Source organism: Leguminivora glycinivorella, chromosome 21 (assembly GCF_023078275.1).
Source record: "Leguminivora glycinivorella isolate SPB_JAAS2020 chromosome 21, LegGlyc_1.1, whole genome shotgun sequence".
Lineage (NCBI taxonomy): Eukaryota > Metazoa > Arthropoda > Insecta > Lepidoptera > Tortricidae > Leguminivora > Leguminivora glycinivorella.
Genome location: NC_062991.1, coordinates 16743065 through 16762573, shown reverse-complemented (window position 1 = coordinate 16762573; position 19509 = coordinate 16743065). Strand labels below are relative to the sequence as shown.

Genomic DNA, 19509 nt, shown 5'->3' with positions numbered 1-19509 from the left:
TTCTCTCTCCTCTCTCTCTCAGGCGACTGGTCGCCTCCACTCCGCGGATGCCGTGTTCCTCCCGGTGAAAACTCTCGTTCGGTTCGGCGTGGAAGGACGCACGAACTGCCTGAATCCTGGGGGCACAGGCGCATCCTCCGCCCCCGTTTGCGTGTCGGACGGGGTATCGAATATAACGCCCGAGCGCGTCCCGCAGTGGGCGGTACCCCGCCGGGACGGGCTTAGGCGAGGGCAGGGCAAGCCCGGGTGAGGACGGGGTGCCCGCCGCCTCCTCGCTGACCGCATCTCCTCCTCCGTGTGCAGGTTTCGGGGAGGGCTCGGTCACAGCCTCCTCCGCATCACCTCCTCCTCGTAATCCTTAGCAACAAATCCGGTTCGTGAGCATCGGCGTCCGTTGATCGCTTGCCAGTGTCGTTGGAGTTGGTCCTCGAGTGGTGTGCCCCCCCAGAATACGACGGGCAGCATGTCACCACAGTACGGGCATCCAGTACGGATGCCCGTTCTGTGGTGACACGGAGGATTGGGACCTCCTGGGGTAATTTACAATGGTTGACCACTCATTTTTTGCTATTTTTAAGGGGTATGCCCCCTTTGTGCGGCGCTTGTGACTGGGCTCCCCCAGCCACGCATCCCATCGGCACGCCGCAAACCTTGGGATTGGGGATTTTTATAGTGGTTTACTCCACTTGGCCTTCCTCTCAGTGAGGGAGGCCCCGGTCCGCTCAGTGCGGGTTGCGGGTTGCCCGACGGTGGCCGTAGCCACGACGCCGCGCCAGGCGGCCTGGGCACGCCTCCGGTAGCTCATAGAGCCCCGACTCCATCCCGGGGGGACACCTGGCAGCTCGCACTGTGCCCTCTGCTGACTTCAGAGGGACACGCGGAGCCGCCCCCCGTGTGCTGCTCTTAGTCTGGCCTCTCGCCTCAGGCCTGTCCGGTTTGGGAGGCCCTGTCCGGCATAGCCCTGAGGGTCCTGGAGGCACGCAAGCCCCTTCACCACGGCAAGGTGGCAACACGTCGAAGGGGAACCTAACCTAACCTAACCTAACTTTAGTCTCGCGCCCCGCGCTAACGCACACGCATTGTTTTCACGTCGCTCTACAGTCGAAAAATCAAAGTTGTGGGTTTTTTCAACCGACTCATATAGTGTTATATATCAAATTGTGCGCGCTGGCTTCCTCTATCCGTCTGTGAAAGAATTGTGAAAATCGGACGATATTGTGAAGTGCTGTGACCGAAATAGTGACCTTTCCGTAGAATTCACTTTTTCATATCGCTATTGTGCAACAAATTTTAGTGACAGGACACTCGTTTTTACCTTAAAAGTTGCCTCTCTGTTTGTGTAAACTAGTTATCATACCAGATTTTGCCGGACGATATAACTGTAAGTACAGTGGACAATTATATCTTCAGTGACATAGAATAAAGTGATCAAAACCTAAATAACTCCGAAATTACAGTGATAACACAAACATTATTTGATATCATTCTATGCCTTTTAAAGCTGTTAATATTTTGTGTAAGTTTGAAGAAATTTCCTTGGAAAACAAAAAAGTTAGTGACGAAAAACACTTATTGTGCAATCTGTAAAAATCTACTTCCGTTATCGTGCGGCTATTTTTACCGTCGGTTTTGAATACACAAGACAATCAGGAACTCAGCAAAATTAACAGAATTAAAATCCGTTTAGTGGTTCTCGAGATATTTAAGTTTTCTCAACGAAGTAGTTACTCCTGAACAAATTTGAACTTTGAATACCATTTTCTCAAAATTATCAGTGAAAACTCCCTGTTTTTATCACTTCATTTGCTGCGCTCATTAATGGACAATAATCATACCAAGTTTTAGATTTTTAAGTTGAATAGTTTTTGTGTAAAGTAATTTTAAGTAACGCCATACCTCAAAACCACCTGCTTTTACGTAATTTCGAAACTGAAATTGACTTTTTTAATTATAGCCTTTTTCCTAAATTTTTGATTGAGATAGGTGTATTAGCACCAAAAACTAACTTTAAGCTTATTTTCGATATATGTTGTTTAATTACTTTATGTGCTAATTTCGTTTTTAAATTTCCTTAAAATCTCGTTCTAATTTCGTGTCTGTAATCATATTGCACACACATTTCACACATTTATTTGTTGTTTTGTATAAAACTAGGTATAATCTTTATAATTAATAAGTACTTTATATATAATTTTGCAAAATTCTGTAAGCAATCGTGTTTTTCTTGAAAATTCAAACTTTGATCATAAATTTCTCAACGTGGTATAAATATTTCTCTGATTTTATTATTTCGCTATATGCTCTAGTTAGTACACAATATAGGTACCAAATTTCAAAAAATTCTGAATGATAGTTTTTGTGGAAAGTAATATTTAATAGCTTAGGACCTAAAAATCACGCGCGTTACGTAAATCGTTTACGAGTTTCGACTTTTTTGTTTGTAGTCTATTTCCAAAATTTTTGATTGTAATAAGTTAGTTACTGCTAGAAATTAGTTTTAAGCTTATCCTTTATATATTTTAACTAGGTACTTTGTTAACTATTTCATTGTATAGTCATTGACAAAATTTCGTCAAATAAGTAGGCTTGTTCGCCTATTTACTAGGTTTTGACTCTTTCATTTGATAAAATATTGTGTAAATTACAACTTCCAATAACATTAATAATTTATTTGTGTATCAATTGCATAATTGTATGACTAGTTTTATTTTCAACGAAATTTAACTTCAGTAATTGATTTTTTCAGTGTAATGACAACAACTCTCTATTTTGATAATTTCTTGCGATGCACCAACTAATTGATAATATACCCACCAAATTTGAGAATTTTCTGTAAAGCTGTTTTTGTGATTAATAATATTTAGTAACGTCGGACCGTTGGTAATTTGAAATTGTATAAATTTAGAACTGTCTTTACTTTAGCGTCAATTTTTCCTATTGTGTAACTAAACTAGATCTAAGGGGGGGAAAAAAAAAGGAGAAAAAAAAAAAAAAAAAAAAAAAAAAAAAAAAAAAAAAAAAAAAAAAAAAAAAAAAAAAAAAAAAAAACCTTGCTTCATTGTAATATATTATACCTGCTTTAAAATAAAATATATATTAATAAATATGATTGTACACTCCCCTAGAAAACTCCGGCGATCGGAGAGAATTTCGTCGCAGGAAGCTCCTCAAAATCGTCATGACTCATTAGCAGAACACTCAAGCACTCCCGAACAACCGGTAGTCGTTCTTGAGCGGCTGGAACCGCTGGCGGAACATATAAATGAACAAGAACAAGAAGAAAAAGCTGCAATGGATATCAGCGAAATAAACCAATATGATACTGAAGCTCATGACCAAAATAGTCACATATCGAATGCACCTTACTCCTTAGGTCACGACGGGGACAGAGCGGTTGAAGCAGAACCTGCAAATAACATCGCGGTTGCGTACAATATCGACAGCTCTGGTGTGATGACACCACTCCGTCTTAGCCATGAATCACCCAAAACTCCAAATGCAGAGACTTCACAGACACAGAACACACCAACAGACAAACAGACATCACTACCTAGTTCTCCTGAACAACAACCTAGTGGTAGACCTCAGGGGCTGCCGCAGCTGGAGCAGCAACAGCCACAGCCGGAACCACATTCACAGCCTCAATCACAGCCGCAACCGCAGACGCATCTGCCATCACAGACTCTGCCGGAGACGCTGCCGCTACCACTGACACTGACACCGACTCAATATCAGATGGAGTCACCGAACCAAACAGAATCGGCTAAGACCAAGGCCAAGCATTCTAAGAAAATCAAGCCAGAAGACCGGATCGACATTGGCGCACATGCCTCTGACATCACTGATATGAACTCCTTCTTCTCTGTAGTTGGCCACCTTGCCAAATTTACCGAGAGAGCGGTCAACGAGGAGAAGAGTGTTAATAGAACAAACAAAGACGCTATCACAAGGGCATCCTTTGAAATAATAAAGGCATTAGACAGAGCCCAACATATAATAAAATACGATTCTCAGCCCTCGAAAGTTAAAGCGACCAGACAGGTGCTCGAGGAAACTAGGAGCCCACTACCCAGGCGAAACGACAAATCACCGTCGACCTCAACTAGGACAGACGCCCGTGATGGGATGAATGAGATGGGCATCACTGAAGTAAACGGTCGTTTGAATGACCTTTCACTTAGGATGCAGGAACTGCCTAGCAGAAATGAAACGGAGCATATAATTAGATCAACCATCCGCCAAGAGTTTGGGGACATAAAAAAGACATTACAAAATCTACAAAGGCATACAAGAAATGACAGCGATCGCGAAGCTCGTGCCATAAATAACACTGCGCGACCGGTCCAAAAAGCATCGCCTGTAGAGATTGAAGAAATACAAGGGGAAGGTGATTTTATCCCTGTTCTCTCAAACAGGAAAAGACGAGCCCAAAAGCAACTTACAGGCGTGACAACTAAGCAAATTGACGTCCCTTCTCAACCAAGGTTTACTGTTATGATAGAATCAATCGATCCCAGGCATGGTGGTGAAGAGATAGTCAAAGAAATAAAACAAAAAGTTGACGTCGTTCAGAGGGGCATAGCAGTAAACAACGTACGTGTCACCAGGCAGAATAAGGTAGCAGTGACCTGTGATACTGAAAGTGATCGCGAGAAATATGCTGAGGCTCTGAAAGAAACCACAGAGAGATTTACTGTCACCACACCTCAGCTGCGAAAACCTTTGCTGCGCCTCATTGGTGTCACACCGGATGTCACGAATGAGAAAGTGGCAGAGGCAGTGATAAAACAAAACGAGAGCATGATGCGCGATATTCCGCAAGGGGACCGACTAATTAGAGTTGTTCGTCGCTCTAAGGGAAGGACTGAAGCGACTAATAATATCATCATAGAAGTTAGCCCTTCCATGTGGGCCACGCTTAAAGACAATAAAATTAGAATCGGGTATCAGGTCATACCTGTCTACGACCAGTCACCGATTATTCAGTGCTTCAGATGTCAAGAATATGGCCACAGAGCACTTAATTGTGCAAACAATAATGTCTGTGGACACTGCGCACTGGACCACGATACTCGCAGCTGTCCACAAAGAGAGACAATCAAACCAAGCTGTGGCAATTGTAAAAAGATAGGCAAAGAACACGACCACCCAGCCTACCGCTCAGACTGTCCAGAATGGCAGAAGTGGGACCGGATAGCTCGGCTATCGGTCCAGTACTGCTAAAGGCAGCCAGATGCAACCACACAGATACAATCATACACAGGGCAACATTAGGCAGCCTGTACATGCCATTGATAAAACACTATTAAATGTCGTACAAACAAACCTAGGCCGTAGCCAACATGCCTTTGAAGAACTTATGCGATGCGCAACAGAAGAAAAATACGACCTGATGCTCATCACGGAACCTTACCTAGGAAGAGGTACAAAAATGAAACCTTTACCGGACTACGACATCTATCAATTAACTGACATCACCAGTTCAACACCTACGAAGGCATGCATCGCAGTCAAACGTCAACTGGGTGCATGCCTGGGAATGATGCAGCACATTACTTCCAACCTGGTCACCATACAGATAGCTTTGAGAGATAACAGAAGGATTTATCTTACGTCAGTATATATAGAACCTAGAGCTGATCCTGCTAACACACTGGTGCATCTTGAGGAAATTATAAAATTATATAGACATGAGATACACATCATATGCGGCGACCTCAATGGTTGGCATACGTCTTGGGGGTCAATCAAGGATAATGAAAGGGGTCGCTCTATATACGACATACTAGTACATAACGACATTGTCACGTGTAACATTGGATACGAGCCCACCTTCGAAACTATAACACACGGCCAAATCAGAACCTCTACCATTGACCTAACACTTGCATCTGCAACTTTTGCAGTCAACGTTGAAGACTGGAAGATTAACCACGCCGTTATACCCTCTTCGGATCATCATGCTATACAATTTAAACTTAGTATCAGTAGCAAGACCAAGAAAAAGAGCTCATCAACCACATTTAAATATAATACCAACAATGCCGATTGGGAATTATTCGACACCACACTCCAAGAAAACATGAACGAATCAGAATGTATTAACACAGAAATCGAGGAACTAAACACACTACAGTTGGATGCTTTCATAAATCAGATCACAAATATAATATCAAAAACTTGCAACGACACATTTCGCAGACAAGAACCATTTACCCGCTTACCCTGGTGGACACCCGAACTCACCATATTGAAGAAGAAAGTAATACATTTACACCACAGGTTACAGGACCTTAAACGCGGGAACAAAGACTTAACCAGTATTGTTGCGGAGCTCACGGAGGCACGCAACACATATGCAGACAAAATGAGAGAGACGTCAACCAATGCTTTCCGGGAGTTTTGTAACAAGCAAGGAAAGGATGACGTATGGTCGGTAACGAACAGACTACTCAAATCAAAACCTATCTCACAACCACCTGCCACATTGAAAATAGATGCTCATAGCTACACCAAATCATCCATTGACACTGCGGAAGCACTAACCTCCAAACTCTTTCCTGAGGATAATCCCACCGAAGACATAGCTTACCACTCCTTAATAAGAAACTCTGTGTCAAACAGCAATAACTACAACACGAATACAGCTGATGAGCCCCCATTTACAATTGAAGAAGTAAAAGAAGCCATTCAATATATGTCTCCCAAAAGAGCTCCCGGTGAGGACCATTTAACAGCTGATATTTGCAAGCGTTTCATCGATAAATACCTAAACTTAATTACTAGAGTTCTCAATAGATGTCTAAATCTTAACCACTTTCCCACGTCCTGGAAAACAGCTTGCATCAAAATAATACCCAAACCATCTAAAGAAAATTACAACAGCATATCTTCATATAGACCGATTGGTCTAATAAACGTCTTTGGTAAAGTATTGGAAAAGCTTATAGCAAAACGCCTAACTTACTATCTACAAAAAACCAAATCTTGCAGTGAGCATCAGTATGGATTTAGGGAACAGCGATCCACTGCTGACGCTCTCTCTAAAGCAATAGGTCTAATAAAGGAGGCAAAGAATAACAAAAAGCTGGTGCTGGCTATCTCGCTGGATATCGAAGGTGCATTCGACCATGCGTGGTGGCCAGCGCTGCTAAAAAGGCTACAGGATGCACAATGCCCTAAAAATATATACAAGCTTATCGACAGTTACTTAAATAACAGAAAAATTACGTTAAATTATGCAGATGCCTCAGTCTCAAAACGGCAATCTAGAGGATGTGTCCAGGGCTCAGTCCTTGGACCCATCTTCTGGAACATAATAATTGACTCCCTTTTGGATCAGCGTCTGCATCCGGGTAACTACATTCAAGCCTATGCAGATGATGTCTTGGTCATCTGCACTGGCGACAACGTAGCACAGCTACAACATAACACTAACTGGGTACTTCAAAATGTACACTGCTGGGGAATAAGAAACAAATTGAAATTCGGACCTCAGAAAACGAAAATGATCACTCCTACTCCAAAGGCCAAGGCCGCACAAATCAACATGGATGGCATTGACATCAAGCCTGAGAGCCACTTCAAATTGTTAGGAGTGATCATAGACGAAAATTTTAACTTCATTAGACACAGTGAATACATAATTAAAAAGGCCCAGACAATATACAAAAAACTGTGCGTCTACATCCGGCCGACTTGGGGAATCCACGCAGGAAACGTAGAAACTATATACCGCCAGGTTATTGAACCGATTGTTACATACGCTGCCGAAATCTGGCACAGTGCTACAAAATACAAAAAAGTCACTAATAAATTACTTAGTCTCCAGCGAGGATTCGCCATAAAGATAGTTCATGGATTCAGAACGCTACCTACGGTAGCGTCTATTGCTCTCTCAGGACTTACTCCACTTCATCTCAAAATAAATGAAGTTGCAACGACAGAAAAAGTAAAGCGTACTCTAAATACTGAATATTTACCACCCAACATCAAATACGATAAAAGGGTCCCCATCACAGAGCTGTTACATCCTGCGGATCGAATAGATGTACAGTTTAAGGAGGTAAACAACCAGGACGAACTGGAACCGTATTATGATAACCCTGACGCGCATCGTATATTCACCGACGGCAGCAAGCACGACGGGTTAGTCGGTGCAGCTGTTGTGATCGATTACCCTGATGGCAGAAGCTCAACGAAAAAACTAAAACTACACAGCAGCTGCACCGTCTTCCAGGCCGAGTGCCTTGCACTGGAGTACGCTTGTCGGATGTGCCTTGAACAGGAACTGCCACTGGTCACTGTTTTCTCAGACTCAAAAGCTGCTCTGATGGAAATGTCTAATCGCAGTAGTACAAATAGAATTATTAACAACATTCACAAAATACTGCATAATATAAAAGCGTCTGGGAGAACAGTGATCAAATTCTGCTGGATAAAGGCACATGTTGGCCTCATTGGAAACGAGCGGGCTGACATGGCGGCCAAGGCAGCGGCTACACTACATAAAAGGCCTGACTATAACTTGTTTCCGCTATCATATCATAAGCTTAATCACAAAAAACATATATATGACCTTCACAGCAAATGGTATGACAATAGCTTAACAGGCATACACATGAAACAACATTTACCTAGCATAGAATCAATCAGAAATCTGCGCGGCTCAATGCCCATTACCTTCGAGTTAACCCAAATACTCACAGGGCATGGGTACCACAAAACATACTTACATAGGTTCAAAATAGTCGATGAAAACACATGCCCCTGTGATAATACAAGCTGCCAAACGATCGAACACCTCTTAAAAGACTGTCCAAAATTCGGCCGTAATCGCATAGAACACGAAATAATATGTAATAACATTAACATTGATCCATATAACATCAGTAGTATAATCACTAAGGAATCATCCATAGAATCATACTGTAAATACATTAAGAATATAATCAATAGTTTGAAGAAATTTAACAAAACCTAAATAAACATTTGAATATAAATATCATGAAAGTAAATAAATCTATAAAGTATAAATTTTAAATCATACCGTAAACACATTAAGAATATAACCCATAGCATAAAATTTAACACAACATAAATAAACATTTAAAAAGTAAATAACATCAAAATAAATCTATAAAGTATTAATTTAAAGTATTATTTATAATCAGCAGATTATTGTCGCCCGTATTTTCAGCGGGGACAATATGTCTGTGAGAATAAGCAGTTTCAGGTAGAATGGTCGCCCGTATCGTTAGCGAGGGCCATTTTTCCTCAAAAACATAGTTTGTATAAAAAAAAAAAAAAACCTAACCTAACCTAACCTAACCTAACCTAACCTAACCTAACTCATAACCTAACCTAACTCATAACCTAACCTAACTCATAACCTAACCTAACTCATAACCTAACCTAACTCATAACCTAACCTAACTCATAACCTAACCTAACTCATAACCTAACCTAACTCATAACCTAACCTAACTCATAACCTAACCTAACTCATAACCTAACCTAACTCATAACCTAACCTAACTCATAACCTAACCTAACTCATAACCTAACCTAACTCATAACCTAACCTAACTCATAACCTAACCTAACTCATAACCTAACCTAACTCATAACCTAACCTAACTCATAACCTAACCTAACTCATAACCTAACCTAACTCATAACCTAACCTAACTCATAACCTAACCTAACTCATAACCTAACCTAACTCCGAACCTTACCTAACCTATGTATCGATCAAACGACCAGACCATTTGTGGAAAAATCTTAACACCGCGATTTATCATTTCAGTTTGTGGTGGTAAATTATTGTTATCGTCATTATTGTTCATGCATATTTTTTAACGTCACGGACATTTGGCGTCAATCGCATTGTTCCCGGGAAGAGTCAGAATATTAAAAAAAAAAAAAGGGATCCTAATGGTGAGACTCTGTCCGTCTGTCACGTTATCTTATCTTATCTTAAATCTGCGGGGGCCCTTACGGATACACTTCGACCCATTGGGATCTTTTGTGCAATTACCCCCTACGATCCTAAGATCCTTCAGCTATTCAGGAGCTTCTCGACCATCTCCACGTATCGGATGATGAGGCTCATGGGTAGCTCTCTGAAGTCCTTTGGTCCTTTGGTGGTTGAACACCCCCGTTATAATTTGGAGTTGTCTTTTGCCTAGCTTCCCTAGCTTTTTGCTCCATCCAGTCTACTCTCTGCATAAAGAGCTTTGAATGCTTCAGACCAACCAGGGCATCCCACTCTTTTTGGTGACTAGCCTTTGTTTGGTCTTTTAAAGTATATATAAATCACATAATAGACACACTTAAAAAGTTCAACAATACATAAGTAAATAACAAACACTGCTCCATCCATCCTCCACTGCTCCGGCGCTCTGCTCCGGTGCTCCACTGCGCCACCGCGCGCCACTGCTCCACTGCGCCACTGCGCGCCACTGCTCCACTGCGCCACCGCGCGCCCCTGCACCACTGTGCCACCGCGCGCCACTGCTCCATCCATCCTCCGCTGCTCCGGCGCTCTGCTCCGGTGCTCCACTGTACCACCGCGCGCCACTGCTCCACTGCACCACCGCGCGCCACTGCTCCATCCATCCTCCGCTGCTCCGGCGCTCTGCTCCGGTGCTCCACTGCGCCACCGCGCGCCACTGCTCCACTGCGCCACTGCGCGCCACTGCTCCACTGCGCCACCGCGCGCCCCTGCACCACTGCGCCACCGCGCGCCACTGCTCCATCCATCCTCCGCTGCTCCGGCGCTCTGCTCCGGTGCTCCACTGCGCCACCGCGCGCCACTGCTCCATCCTGCTCCATAGATAGAAATATAGAAATGTATAAGTATATGTAATAATAATAATATAGTTTACATAAGGTCCTAATTTATTAGATGCAGATATTTTTACAGCTGATAGTACTCGGTTTCTGGAGTATATTAAACCGTGAAACATTATAGCTTTTACGATGTTTTTTTGGAGAAAACGGAAAAACAAATTTGCTACGTAAAAACACCCTGTTTATGTGATTATTAAATGAAAACTCATTGAACAGATTCTAGTACCTCTTTTACGTACCACTTAACTGTAACTGGCCACTTCAATGACATGTGCAGTTTTCCCGCCGAACCTTTACGAAATTTACAACAAACAATTGTTGACATGACAGACAGTGTTATTGTGACATGTGATAATGCACATGATGATTTTTTTTAGACGAAATTATAATTATTTTTTTTGTTAGGAAAATGAAATCAAAAAAGTTACATGAAAAGATTTCTTAATTTATATTTAAAGTTAATTATTTTAATGTAAAGTATCATGTGTTAAAATATCTGCAACTAATAAATTAGGACCTTATATATATGTAATAACAATTTAATTTTTAAATAGTAAGATAAAATTTTGAAAATAGTAAGATAACAATACAATAAATGTAAAAAATACAGTTTATAAATATAATAATACAGATGTAATGTAATGAAAATAGTGAAAACAGTGACAATAGTTAATGTAATAATACAGTTTACGTATGATCCATGACACTGCTCCACTGCTCCACTGCTCCACTGCTCCACTGCTCCAAGGCACTGCTCCACGACGGTGTTCCACGACACTGCTCCACTGCTCCACTGCTCCATACCCCCCCCCCCATATCCCATACCTTAGTAGATCGGAAGGAACAAACAAATCACATAAGAGCAACAGCAGCCAAAGTGTACGGACGCCCTCTGAGCCGCAATCTCCACTGCTCCACTGCTCCACTGCTCCATAGAGAAAAACAAAACTTATAATAAATAGACACTCCGAAACAAGCACAAACATGGAGGAAGAACTTCGGCAAGTACAACAAAGAATGGAGAAAATAGTACAGGACCAATCTAAAATAATGATAGAAATAAACGCGGTCAAGGACATCGTAAGCAAACTGATAGCAAAAGAGGTGGAAAAAGAAAAAGAGAAAAAGTGCAACCGGGAGCGTGAAAACACGAACACGAACACGTCCATAGACAATGCACAACAACAACAAAACCAACCCCAGCCCCAAAATTAAAACCAGCTTCAGCCTCGGCCTTTTGAACCAAACCCTGGACGGGACCCCGGAAAGAGAGAGACGCGGGAGGCACGAGGGAAAAACGAAACTATGGACTGCGACCTCATATACCCGGCTGATCTAGGGTTCGCCGCCGATGAAGCGCCGGGGCAAAGGACACCAACTGAAAAACCCCAAGGGAAAAAAAGGGAAGAGGCTATCACACTCAAATACACCACCACCATCATCAACAACACCGCTACCATCGCCACCTCTACCAGACATAATACGCAACACTTCACCGAACACAGAAAACACAGGAAACCCAAAACAGCAGCAAATACAACAGAAGAACGATGACAATAAACCATCATCATCATCATCGTCGTCGTCGTCTACGTCCTCGTCCTCCTCCTCGTCTGCCTCGTCTGCCTCGACTGCCTCGCCGCCGCACTCACCGCGCTCACTGCACTCACCAACGACGCCACCACCGACGTCACCGACGTCACCGACATCATCAACGCCTACAAAAGCTCCTGCACCACAGCCTCGACCATCGCCTTTGCCTTCACCTACTTCCTCCTCATCATCATCACCATCGCCAACACCCTCTTCACCACAAAGGGCATCACAAAGCACAAAAACAACAACAAATACGCCAGTACACCCACAGACCCCACAGATGCTTCCACTTCCAAACCCAAACCCAAAAGAGGTAACAACAACACCAACAAAACCCCATAACCAAAGAAACCAGCACAAAATCAAGCAGTGTACGTTATGTGGGTATGTCTCGCGAAATGGGCATATGCTGCGTCATCAAAGCAGCGTACATAAGGGACTGATGGTGGAGAGGGGAAGGAAGGAGTTCAAGAAACATGGAGCATTCGAAACAGACACACCAGCTAAGAAGTACTGCCCGCAAAAACACCTGCCTCCGCTGTGGTTGGTGAGGGCGGTCACTGGAGTAAATAAGAGATGGCTGGAAGCACTTTACACTGGAATAATACCGGAGGACGAGGGCGAGGAGGAGGAGGAGGAGAACTAGGAGAACTAGGGGAATGAGCGGCGACAGCAGCGACGGCATCAACAGCAACAACAACAATCTCTCTCTCTCTGGCTGCCCCAACACCACTGCTCCACTGCTCCACTGCTCCACCGCGCGCCACTGCTCCACTGCTCCACTGCGCCACCGCGCGCCACTGCTCCACTGCTCCACTGCTCCGCTGCGCCACCACGCACCACTGCTCCATCCATCCCCTGCTGCGCCACTGCTCCACTGCTCCACGGCGCCACCACCGCGCGCCACTGCTCCATCCATCCTCTGCTGTGCCACCGCGCACCACTGCTCCACTACTCCACTGCGCCACCGCGCGCCACTGCTCCACTGCGCCACCGCGCGCCACTGCTCCATCCATCCACTGCTCCAACGCGCGCCACTGCTCCACTGCTCCAATGCGCCACCGCGCGCCATTGCTCCACTGCTCCACTGCTCCGCTGCGTCACCGCGTGCCACTGCTCCATCCATCCTCTGCTGCGCCACCGCGCGCCACTGCTCCATCCATCCTCTGCTACGCCACCGCGCGCCACTGCTCCATCCATCCTCTGCTGCACCACCGCGCGCTACTGCTCCACTGCTCCACTGCGCCACCGCGCGCCACCGCGTGCCACTGGTCCTAACATAGTCGTTAATATGTGATAATACTCAAAGCCTAACCTAACTCAAAGCCTAACCTAACTCAAAACCTAACCTAACTCATCAAAACCTAACCTAACTCATAACCTAACCTAACTCCGAACCTTACCTAACCTATGTATCGATCAAACGACCAGACCATTTGTGGAAAAATCTTAACACCGCGATTTATCATAAAATTTCAGTTTGTGGTGGTAAATTATTGTTATCGTCATTATTGTTCATGCATATTTTTTAACGTCACGGACATTTGGCGTCAATCGCATTGTTCCCCGGAAGATTCAGAATATAAAAAAAAAAAAAAAAAAAGGGATCCTAATGGTGAAACTCTGTCCGTCTGTCACGTTATCTTATCTTATCTTAAATCTGCGGGGGCCCTTACGGATACACTTCGACCCATTGGGATCTTTTGTGCAATTACCCCCTACGATCCTAAGATCCTTCAGCTATTCAGGAGCTTCTCGACCATCTCCACGTATCGGATGATGAGGCTCATGGGTAGCTCTCTGAAGTCCTTTGGTCCTTTGGTCCTTTGGTGGTTGAACACCCCCGTTATAATTAGGAGTTGTCTTTTGCCTAGCTTCCCTAGCTTTTTGCTCCATCCAGTCTACTCTCTGCATAAAGAGCTTTGAATGCTTCAGACCAACCAGGGCATCCCACTCTTTTTGGTGACTAGCCTTTGTTTGGTCTTTCATAGCCGTTCTAATGGTTCCTTGTGAAAGGCCCACATAAAACCGTCTGTCACGTTACTAAATATCTGGGGAACTAACGCTATCGATTTGAAATTTTGAATAGTTATGAACATTGTTAACCGCTTTAAATTGGCAGTATAATTTTATTTTATTTATCAATATTAATTTTAGACAGGGCCCAAATTTAAAGGGGGCCAAACTGTATACGGAGCCCTAAAAAAATAAAAAGGGGACAGTTTTTGTAACAAAAACAAAATTGTTTTGTTTATTGGAAATTACACGTTATGTGAAATAAAAAAAAAGGGTTGGGCTTCTTAGGAAAGTCTTGTAATGAACTTTGACTACAATTAGGTTTCAAGGTCTGATGATGGAGCCGGAAGATATGACCTGGAACTACATGATGGAACATCGTATCATAGCTGTTTTTGGGCTTCTTAGAAAAGTCTTGTAATGAACTTTGACTACGATTAGGTTTCAAGGTCTGATGATGGAGCCGGAAGATATGAACTGGAACTACATGATGGAACATCGCATCATAGCTGTTTTTGGGCTTCTTAGAAAAGTCTTGTAATGAACTTTGACTACGATTAGGTTTCAAGGTCTAATGATGGAGCCGGAAGATATGAACTGGAACTACATGATGGAACATCGTATCATAGCTGTTTTTGGGCTTCTTAGAAAAGTCTTGTAATGAACTATGACTACGATTAGGTTTCAAGGCCTGATGATGGTGCCGGAAGATAAGAACAGAAAAAAGGGGGGGCGAAAAAGTTTAAAATAAGTTGGGTTAGCGTTTTCTTGTGACCTTTAAGAGCAAACAAAGGGGGGCTCGGAGGGCGAAGCCCCCCGCATAAAAGAAAGATCAACGTTGTATTTAAAATAAGTTGGGTAATGGTTTTCCTGTGACCCTTAAGAGAAAACAAAGGGGGGCTCGGGGGGCAAAGCCCCCCGCATAAAAGAAAGATAAACGTTGTATTTAAAATAAGTTGGGTTAGGGTTTTCTTGTTACCCTTAAGAGTAACGAAAAGGGGGGCTCGGGGGGCGAAGCCCTCCGCATAAAAGAAAGATTAACGTAGTATTTAAAATAAGTTGGGTTAGAGTTTTCTTGTGACCTTTAAGAGCAAACAAAGGGGGGCTCGGGGGGCGAAGCCCCCACATAAAAAAAAGATCAACGTTGTATTTAAAATAAGTTGGGTAATGGTTTTCCTGTGACCCTTAAGAGCAAACAAAGGGGGGCTCGGGGGCGAAGCCCCCGCATAAAAGAAAGATAAACGTTGTATTTAAAATAAGTTGGGTTAGGGTTTTTTGTATATTTTTATTAGACATAAAACTTAAGTAACAAATAAATAATACATATCTAACTCTAAAAATAACAATAAAAAACAACTTAAAATTAAATTAAAAACTAAACTAAACTAAAAATAAACTAAAATACGTCTAAATATGGCCCCCGCGGCATGGTGCCAAAGATGCTGGCAGCATTCCCTCGCTGAATAGCAATGCTAATGCGTTGCGAGAGAAAGCTGCCAGCTCTCTGGTCACCGGTAGTTTCTTTGAGCTTTGCGCTCAGCTCTTTAAAAACCTCACGGGCGCTTGGACCCCATGGCCCTAGGGTCTCGACGCCAACTGCCCTAAAATGGTATTGGTGTCCGAGACCCCGATATTTTGTCATCTTTTTTATTTCAGCCGCCTCCGCAGCTGCCCCAGCCCTGTTTGAGGTTCTTGGAAGATGGGAAGGTGCCAGTGTATCGACGCATGTGGCGTCCCAGACTAGCACCCGTCCCATCTTCCAAGGAACTAGGGTCATACCGTCCGGTCTCTTGCCATCGTCCCTCGAAACGCCGTTTGGTTCAAGGATGGCCGGCGCGTTGACGGTAGCAAGAGACCGGCGTATAATGTCATTCAGGGCAGAGTGTCTGGAGAGGCGACCGGCACTCAGTTGACAAGAAAGGCCATGGTGTCCAAGCTCGTCGACGGTTGTGCCGCAGGGGCACCTATGAGGGGTGCAGACCTTTACTCCGAGCCTGAGACTCACGGCTAGGCGCAGGGTATCAGGCTCAAGGTAGGTACCACTGGGAGGGGAGGGGTAAGCGTGCAGCCACTGACCGGATTCCTTTTCTGCGGCTGCGAACAGCCGCGCCCGCGTTGTGGCAGTGGTACTGGGACTGGAAAGGAGTTCGTCAAAAGTAATTTTACAAATAGTGTCGTCCCAGCAACGTTGGATGTGTAATTTTTCAGGTAAATTTTGGCTCGGACAAGCCGTCAGCCAAGCGTTTCTAGCGTCCGTCAGGCACGCCGTCTCGTAGTTTAAAGGGCAAGCCCTTAATATTTTACCCACGAGGGCGGAAGTGCCGTAGACGGATGATAGAAACGCCGGCAAAGCAACACTAGAAATTTTGCGCGTACCCAACCCGCCGAATCTGATGGGAAGGGACGCCTGGTTCCAGGAATGCTCGCTGAGCTGAATGTTTAAAATTGACTCTAAGGAGGATCTAATGAGGTCGTCAATAGGTGATAATAAATTTTGATGCTTCCAAAAAGGGCAGCAGCGAAGCAAATAGGTAAATTTAGGTACAAATAGGCAGAATTTTAAAATAGTCAGAGCGGAATGAGAATTTATCTCGAGTAAGCGATCGGCGCAGTTTTTGAATTTGGAAGTCGCGTTTGTAATGATGTTAGGAATAGCTTCTTCGAAGATGGGTGACCCTAGGAGGTTTAGTGAGTCCTTGTTGACAAATTTAATGTTAGGCGTAATTGCCTGAAATTTTTGAATGGTGTCGGGATTAAAACTGGTGAGATATAATTCGCATTTATCAGAATTTAATTCAAGTCCAATTCGTTGAAATTTATTTTTTATTTCCAATAGGTCAGCCAATACCGTATTAGCATCACCTCCTAGGGTACCGTCATCTAAGTACCATACGTTAAATTTTGAATTTAGATTTTGAATAATAGGATTTATGGCTAGGCTAAAAACGGCTGGTCCGAGAGGGTCGCCCTGCTGGCAGCCTACTTCAGAGGAGAGTTCATGGGTTTTGTATATCAATTTTGAGGGATTTGCGTAGCAATTTAATAAATAGTTGTAAAGTTCTGGAGTGTGGTTATTGACTTCTGCAAGCAGGGCGTCCCTATTGAGCGAGTTAAATGCATTTTTGACATCCAGTTTAAGCACTACCTCACACTGGTCATTGATAAGGCAGGTGCGGAGAGCGTGTACTGCCGCTTCACACCCACCCCTAGTCCCAAAGCCGAGTTGTACAGGTTCGAATTCTTTTTGTAATTTTGTAAGTATATGTCGCACAGAAATTTTGGATGTTAAACGCCTAAAAGTTGAACCAACAGCAATGGGCCTAATACCCCCATCTTTTTTCGTAAGGGCAATAAGATTTGCGCCATAAATAATGGGTACAAAGAGGGGGTTTACTTTTCCAGACAGCATGAAGTTGGTTAATTTAGTAAGAGCGATAACGAGGCGTTTGCCAGTATCGCCGACGCAGTGTGAGGTTAGGTCTTTTAAGTGTTGTGGAGAAATTCCATCGAGACCTGCTGCCGAGCCCGTTTTGAATGTGAAAATTGCATTTACTGTGTCTTTTTCTTGTACTTGAAGACACACATTAGGTTCTGTAGGCGGATCTAAAAAGTATGGAGTTGCTGGGCCAGACGGGTGCTTGTCGCGCAAAGCCGATAGAGTCTCAGGTGAGTCCACAGACAGCACGTCGGTTGAAAAAAGCAAGCGTGCGGCTCCTTTAAGGTCGCCATCGCTTACTTTTCCCTCAACAGTCTTTTTTAAATTGTTGCTAGAACGGTATGATGAATAGCTGTTTTGGTGATTAACAGAAGGGTGGTGATTAAGGGGGTGGGCACAGTTGTTCTTTATTTTTTGTGTCAGTGATAGTCGTCTATTATCTGAAGTCGCATGGAGAGTGGAAAATGAAAAGGTTAGAAAGTTTTTCCAAGAATCAGTGCTATTGCTTTCTACGCAGGTATTGATAACGTCGGTTAATCGACTAGCTACGGTGATCCTTGCTCCACGCGGTATTCTTTTGATAACAGGAAAATTATTTTTGAGATAGCTGAGGTGGAGGAGGAAGTTATTTACATCGTGGTCAGGTGTTAGAGGGCTGGTTTGGGGTCCCACTATGGGTGGACATGTGGCGGTGATAGGCGGATTTACAATTTTGTGGCATTTTCCTATATGAATGTTTAGACCACGGGTTGTAGAGAACGATTTGTCGCACTGATCGCAAGGAAACGCTTGTAACGACGTGCTGCCAGTGGCTACTGTATTGGTCTGCATCCACACAGGCTTAAAATTATTAACAATTAAACACTAAAACTTACGATAAATAACAATAAACCATACTAAATATTTCACTAAAACACAATGTTTACAAAAATAGAAAAAACTGAAAGGCGGGATGACATATGACAGCACTGTCACTCATAGAGGGCGCAGCCCCCGGGCGCATGTGGAACCTCTTTGCGGATGCCAGGCTATTTTCGGCCTCTGGTATGCTCTGGTATCCGATACAGAAAAATAGTCAGCTTAACAAGGTTCTTCGAGGCGATGAGGCACCCACTTCTCGATAAATCTGTGGGCTGACGTATATATGCGAACAATTTCTGGCATCAATTATTTGTTTCCGGATTTTATTGTGGGTTTTCGTTGTATATTTTTAGACGGGTTCTAAATAACATTTAAAACTTTATACAAACGAGTAAAACCGGTTTTATAATAAATTATTTGTCCAATATTTTATAACACATACTTGACAGTAAATTGACAGATGATTTTTATTTATTTTCAAATACTAATCCGAACTTCCTGGCGAATGAAGTTGCATAAGAACATAACGTTTACATAATATATGCCGCCTAAGGGTTACCAAAGAGAACCAAAGATATCTCGTCCACGAACAAGAACTCTGCATCCTGTCACTGTAGACACTTTCCCCTTTTGTACTTTGATTACCGGAAAAAAGCGGCGTTCTAAGTGTCGGTGACTGTCGACTCTCCTCGCTACTAGCGCATATTTTGTCTGAGTTCGACAAACTGGTACCTACTTTGAACACT

At 43.5% G+C, this 19509-nt stretch overlaps 2 protein-coding genes across 2 annotated transcripts; one reads left to right on the top strand and one right to left on the bottom strand.

Moving 5' to 3' along the window:
- The first annotated feature begins 12205 nt into the window (after positions 1-12205).
- Positions 12206-13096, top strand: LOC125237344 (putative uncharacterized protein DDB_G0290521). Its single transcript, XM_048144338.1, has one exon. The coding sequence runs from the start codon at positions 12206-12208 to the stop codon at positions 13094-13096; it is 891 nt and encodes a 296-aa protein (XP_048000295.1).
- Positions 13097-15862: 2766 nt separating this feature from the next.
- LOC125237492 lies at positions 15863-18853 on the bottom strand. Its single transcript, XM_048144601.1, has 2 exons — positions 18778-18853; positions 15863-16601 (listed from the first exon to the last, which is right to left on the bottom strand). Exons 1-2 carry the CDS (start codon positions 18795-18797, stop codon positions 15863-15865), a joined length of 759 nt encoding a protein of 252 aa, XP_048000558.1. The 5' UTR covers positions 18798-18853.
- Between the last annotated feature and the right edge of the window lie 656 nt (positions 18854-19509).

Bases quoted from the DNA above. Each gene is read 5' to 3' on its own strand.
- LOC125237344 (XM_048144338.1), top strand. From the start codon at position 12,206: ATGAAGCGCCGGGGCAAAGGACACCAACTGAAAAACCCCAAGGGAAAA.
- LOC125237492 (XM_048144601.1), bottom strand. From the start codon at position 18,797: ATGGTTTATTGTTATTTATC. The intron at 16,602-18,777 runs GTAAGTTTTAGT...ACTCCTTTCCAG, and splicing joins ATGGTTTATTGTTATTTATC to TCCCAGTACCACTGCCACAA.